This window comes from Trichosurus vulpecula, chromosome 3 (assembly GCF_011100635.1).
Source record: "Trichosurus vulpecula isolate mTriVul1 chromosome 3, mTriVul1.pri, whole genome shotgun sequence".
NCBI classification, from domain to species: Eukaryota; Metazoa; Chordata; class Mammalia; order Diprotodontia; family Phalangeridae; genus Trichosurus; species Trichosurus vulpecula.
Genome location: NC_050575.1, coordinates 21,594,514 through 21,600,938, shown reverse-complemented (window position 1 = coordinate 21,600,938; position 6,425 = coordinate 21,594,514). Strand labels below are relative to the sequence as shown.

At 47.7% G+C, this 6,425-nt stretch overlaps 1 protein-coding gene across 4 annotated transcripts in view; it reads right to left on the bottom strand.

Moving 5' to 3' along the window:
- Positions 1-337: 337 nt before the first annotated feature.
- INF2 (inverted formin 2) overlaps positions 338-6,425 on the bottom strand; it is an 87,352-nt gene continuing 81,264 nt past the window's right edge. Inside the window, exons 21-23 of one of the 4 annotated variants that reach the window (XM_036748906.1) lie at positions 4,048-4,638; positions 2,672-2,731; positions 338-1,725 (exon numbers count right to left, since the gene is read on the bottom strand). In XM_036748906.1, the coding sequence (XP_036604801.1) occupies positions 2,673-2,731; positions 4,048-4,638 (650 nt within the window). In that variant the 3' untranslated portion in view covers positions 338-1,725; position 2,672. The remainder of the gene's footprint in view (positions 1,726-2,671; positions 2,732-4,047; positions 4,639-6,425) is intronic. The other 3 variants (XM_036748907.1, XM_036748908.1, XM_036748909.1) reach the window with 3 other exon arrangements.

Here is a 6,425-nt window from a genome sequence, read left to right as displayed (position 1 = left end):
GGGATCAGTCCACAATACTCAGGGGAAGGGGAATCTGCCTGTTATTACCACTAAGCCCCCCAGATATGGTCCTCAGATACCCCCATGAAAGCAGCGGGCATGCAAGGGACTTAGGCTTTCAGCTTAGAGGAAGAAAAAGATTGTGGGCGGCTGGGATTTTTTAAGCCATCAGCTTCCACAGTCAAGGCCATGAGAAGCCACTCCCCCCTCCCCACCACCTACAGGTGTCCCCTGCACCAGGGGATCATGGTATACTGCTAGGGAAGGGATGTGGCCTATGAGGCCAGCTGGACCGGCTCACTTTGCCTTAATGAGATTTGACACTTGCTCCAGTGAATAAAGGAAGATGTAAAAATTTTATTTCTTTGAACAATTTTGGAGGATTGTGTGGCCAGCCTGGCAGGGGTCACAGATGGTGAACTCTAAACATCAGGCCACACTCAGACTCTGTTCCTCTTGCCGGCCTCTTCCCCAATCCGAGTGACATCCCCATACGTACTGCATGTTGGCTTTCCTGTGGTTGGCTTTCCATCAAACTCTCCCATCTACTAAGGCTTCCATAGCCACTGCTTTTGAGTTAAAGAACTAAGTTTGCTGCTCAGTCTCTCAACTTTGCCAAAGGGGAGAAGTGAAAGCCTTCGTTGGAGCTTGGATGGACTGGGGTGTAGGAGGCAGCCACTCTGCTCTCTCTGATCCCCATCTCCTTGCCACTCCTGCCTCCCCACCCCACCCCGCCCCGCCCCATTGACTTTTAAATAATAAAGTAAAGAGGATGTTAACTACCAGTCTTGGGAGGCATCCGGGTAGGTAAATGATCCAAGAAAGCGAGTGGATGGCAGAGAACATCAAATCCCCGTAAAAACCCACATCTCATTTAGGATACTGCTCAACAACTCAGTTACTCTGAGCCTCAATTTCCAAATCTGCCAAATGGGAATAACGCTGGCATTATGCCCCTCACAGGGCTATTGTGGGAAGTGCTCTGTAAACCTTAATGCGCTATAGACGTGGGAGTTATGTTATTTTTATTCCAAAGGAATGAATATTTACAAAGCGATACATGCCAGGGGGTAAAAGCTAGGATGGTTAACCAGGAAGGTCAGAGGCATCTCGTGAAACAACTGCCCCATTACCATTGCACATGGTAACTCACTGGAAGCGCACTGCCATCGAATATCGACACTCTGAGTCCCAACAATCACCAGAGCCTTTGCCCCCCAGGGGTACTTATGAAAAAGAGCTATTGGGAGGGGATGTGGCGGACACTGGGCTTTGGTTTGGGGGTGTGGGTAGGCTTGCTAGTTTAATTGAGCAATAGGTCTGGGATTGGGCCCCACCATCCAAACGAGGTGATGGCTAGAGCATTCATCTCTAGCTGCCCTCCAAACGGGAAAGAGGCTGCCAGGAGTCGTCCCGCGGATCCAAGGCAAGCTCTGTCCACTGCCATCTGTCCCAAGTCTGGGGTGTCACTGGTTAGCAAGCTCAGTAGACACTGCCCTGGGTCCCATCAATGTAAGGCACTGAGTTCTAGGGTCTCTGGTCCCCAGTCCAGAACTCCCAAGGAATAGGAGTATCTGTCCCTGAAACTCTCCATGTGCCCTCCCACCCCGGCCCCTTGTGGTATAAGTGTCCTCAGTCCCATGATGCCACTGCAGCAGAGGGCATGTATGAAGTCAGCCTCTGTCTCCAGTCTTCCTCACTTGGCTATGGTCTTGGGCCTGATACCTGTAGGGAAGGAAGAATAAATAGTTTTGTTAAGAAGGACCCTCCTCTTCTTCCCATCCTCATCATGCCGCTGAGCCGTCTGCATTCGAGAAGGGGCACAGTGCAGACTGAAGTGGGGAAAGACCCCCTGTTAGTGGGAACATCAGCCAAGGAGACAGGACACAAAGATGCTGCACCTCCGACTTTGCTTCAGCCTGAACAAATGGCTTCACGATTTTCCAACAAAAATCTAAGAGTAATTTCATTCAGCCTTAGATGATTTTACTTCCCATTCTTAGGATGATAGCAAGGGATCTAAGAGATCACCCAGTCCTGCCCCCATATTTTACTGAAGAGAAAGAGGCTTGGGAAAGGAAGGAGACAGTATCAGACACAGCAAGTATCAAAGCTGAGATTCAAATCCAGATCTTGAGTAGACAGTGGAACAGACCACTGGGTTTGGATTTTAGAGGATCTGGGTTCAAAGCAGAGCCTTGCTACTTACTGCTTCTGTGACCCTCAGCAAATCCTGACCTCCTGGGGCCTCAATTTCCTCCTAGTGAGTCCATTCACTAAAGCTTAGCAATGATAGGCTAGGACAGAAAGAACTAGCCTATTGACGGACTTGGAGTCGCATTTGCCTCAGTGCAGGAGAGAAACAGTCGGCGAAAGCGAGACCAATGGTTACCTTAACATGGAAACGTTGGCATTTTAAGATAACCAGCAATCTTTCCTCATCTGAGGAGTCAGAGAGGGGAGAAGATGAGGAAGGAGGAAGATGGGGGGAAGAAGAGTCTGATCAGCTACCAACAGCGCATGTTTGCCACCAGCAGAGAAGCCTGCCAGCTCCCAGGGGAAAAGCACCACGTTAGCGGAGAGTTGTCGACACAGGACTTGGGAGAGCACCGTGCCACCATCGCCACCCGGGTTAGTCGACAAGAAGAAGCCTCTCTGGCCATTTACCTACCTCACTGGACCACACAATGCCATTTTGTTTTATGATCTCCAGAATCAGAGTCAACCTCTGCTTTTGAATAAAAGACACATGAGATACCTTGTCACACAGAGCCAAAACCAAACCAAACCAAACCAAAAAAGGAGACCTATAGTTCTGTCTGAGAAGGCAAACTCCCCTAGGACAGGGAAAGAAGGGAGACAAAATGAGGCTCTACAACCAGTGATATCAAACTCAAATAGAAATGGGGCCTAATCCATACATACACTGGCCACATGTTGACTTAACTTTAACATGTAATGCTGTCTGTTTCATTATATCATTTATTTATTTTATTACATATTTCCCAATTACATTTTAATCTGCCTTGGGTGACCCTTGGGAGTGTTATGGGCACTCTACATTGTTTAATAATGATTCAATAAACATTTAATAAATGTGTTAATGAACTGTGTGCAGAGCCCAGTTCTTGGCCTAGTGGACAGCTCGAATTCTTTTCCATGCTAGGTCTGGAGAGCAATAGGAACCAGTAAGTATATTGGTTGGTGAGTGAGTACCGGATATACCCTGAGATTTGTAATTGAATCCTATGAGTGAAGCAGTGAATCAAGTGCATCGGCATTCCCATTGTATGGACAAGGAAACTGAGGCTGAGAGAGGTTTAGTGACCTGTCCCAGGATCAGTAGAGCTGGGGTAAGTGCCTGAAGTGGGTTAGAACTCAAGGGCGCCTGGCCCCAAGTCCAGCCCTTCTATCCACTATGTGTCATTACCATACTGAAAAAGGATGATGGGGGTGTGTGTGTGTGTGTGTGTGTGTGTGTGTGTGTGTGTATGACAGTCTCAGCCATGAGTCCCTGTCCAAAAGATAAGGGGAAAGTGAACGAAGCTCCGAGTTAGTATTAGACATGGCGTTGTCCTTCATGTATGAAAATGAAATGGCATGAATAGCGCTTTAAGGTTTGCAAAGCGCTTTATAGAGGCTGTCACATTTGATCCTGGGAAGTAGGTGTTCCAATTAGCCCCACTTTGCAGATGAGGAAACTGAGGCTGAGAAAGGTTATGGGACTTGTCCAAATGTCTGAGACTGGATCGATCTGACTTCAGGTCTTCCTGACTCCAAGTCTAGCACTGGGCTACCTAGCTAACTCACTAGGGGGGATGGGCTTTACTGAGCCATCCACACTCTCTTAAGCCTAGTCTCTTTTGTGACCAAAGGGCTGGCTGGGGTCTGGGCTCAGTCTAGAGGTAGAGTCAGGGCTTAACTGAGTTCTAGCTGGTATCACCAGGGACCCTAGGAAGACCAGGTACCATAGGCCCACACAAAAAGAAACACCATTAGCCGCTCAGACTTAGTGGAGAGGGCCCGGGAATGGACAAAAGAAGTTACCTTCATGGCTCCTAGGGTGCCGCTTCTTCCTCCGCTTCCCAGATCCCTTCTTGGTCCGCTCCTGGGATCGAGGGAGGGTCCCAGAGCCTGAGGAATCAGTAATAGCCTCTTCAGAGAAAGACCTGTCCAGAGAAGTGTCTAGCACAGAGTCTGGTGCTGTGTCTTCCTCCTCCTCCTCTCCCTCCTCTGGAGGTGTTGGCTCTGCATCCTCTGACCTCTGACGGCCATTCTCAGGTCCCTCGGCTGTTCTGCCAGCCTGGTGCTCTGTGTCTTCATCCTCTGCTCTGCTGGCATCGACCTCGCTGCCTATGTCCGTTCCCCAATGGAGGGGGCCACTGGAAAACTTGATGGGCTTCAGAGCCTTGGAATCTTCAAGCAGCACTATATGAGAGTCATCAGGAAAGCTGGGCATCGGTGTGGAAGCTTTGTTGCCCTCTGGGCTTGGGCGGCCAGGGCCACTGACTTCGGAGTGTCCCCCAATAGACCTGGGACCATCTGGGTTGTCCTGGTTCCAAGTCTCTCCAACAACAGCAGCAGCAAGGTCAAGGCCCTGCCCGGGCTTGGAGCCGTTGCCAGCATCCTTTATGACTGCTGAGAATAAACATAAGAATGTCAGGCAAGGTATAACTACTCTGGAGGTGGGCATGGTGCTGAATCGTCCTCTTACTTGGTTTTATTCTGAGGAGAAAGCTCAACGTAGCCACATCCACCCCACCACATCATGTTACTGCTTGCATGTAAGCCTTCACTCATGTCTTTCCTGTGTCCTGGAAGTCTCTTCCCTCTTTTCCCCCCTCCCTCTGAGGTCCACCTTGAATGTCACTTTCTCTAGGAAAGGCCCTGACAACCTTTCACCCTCACTCAGCTCTCCCTTCAGGGACCTCCTATTAGCCCTTACAGCCTGAGTCACACAGCCTTGGAGTGAACTTGTTTTATATGTGCCATATTTCCCATCTAATCTTAAAACCCTCCTAGGTCAGGGATTGTTTGTCTTTGGACAGTAACAGACAACAAGACCACCCAGAGCATCTCCTGAAAGAGTGGGCTATTAGGAGGTGTCTTAGTTCTCAACTCAGGGGGTCCCTGCTTCACTTAAGTTTCCACGAGATATGAAATCACTGGCATCAGGATATACTCTGGGGAACCATCTTCAAATAGGCCTACACAGTAATTAGGAGAATCAAGAGGATCATAAAAGGACCTTCAAGGTCATCCAGTTGACATGGAAGCCCAGAAAGACTAGATGCTTTGTCTGAGGTCAGACGGGTAAGTAAGTGGCAGAGCCTGGATCCAAACCCCAGACCTCTGACTCCAAATCCATGACTCTTTCCACTGTGAAATCACAGCTAATTTTCAGAGTTTGCAAGGTAACACACAGATAAACATGTCATGTTTGTTGGTGCTCACCCCTGAAGGGTACTTCCCTACAATCTCCTGTTACCGACATCCTCAGGACTGTAGAGAGACATTGGACAGGGGAGGAGTAGGTAGGACTTTTTTTTTTTTTAAAGATTTTATTCTGAACTTAAGAAATAAAACAAGCATTTCCTTAACGTACTGGAATAGGAAAAAAAAAAAGATGATTGCCCATGAAACTGCAAATTTATTATGTATTAACTTGCTATTCCTTTCAAATATACAGCAAAATTATCATGTGAATTAATTTTTTCTCCCTTGCCCTAGAGATGGCTACCATTAGACACACATACGTGTGTGTATAAACACATATATAGTGTGTATATACATACATATACACGCACATATATGTCTGTATAGATATACATGCACATCTATGTGCGTACGTATATGTACGTAACATACATACGTACGTGTGTGTGTGTGTGTGTGCGTGTGCGTGTGTATGAAATCATTCTATACATAACTTCTATTTATCAGTTCTTTCCTGGGATGTAGATAGTGTCCTCCTTCACAGGTCCTTTGTAGTTATTATGGGTAGGGCTTTGATAATGACGATGATAAAAAATAATAGTAGATGGCATTTATGTAGCAGCACTTTAACGTTTACAAAGTGCTTTACAGGTTACCTCATTTGGTCCTCATGAGGTAGGTGCTATCATTATCTCTGTTTTTACAGTTGGGGAAACTGAGACAGGCAGGGGTTAAGTGACTTGCCCAGGATCACATGGCTAGTTAGCCAAGTCTAGCACTTTCTCTACTGCCATCTAGCTGTCCAAGCCCCTGGCTTTAGTGAGGAGCTATCGATGCAAGGAAATGAGTCCAAGGTCAAGGCCAAAGTGGCGCATATGCCAGTCTGGAGTTGTGGCTGACAATTATGCCACCTGTGAGTAATCATGGACACAATTTCAGCTACTTCATGAGGATGCTGCTGACACCTGTGAGCTTGGCAGCATGCAGGT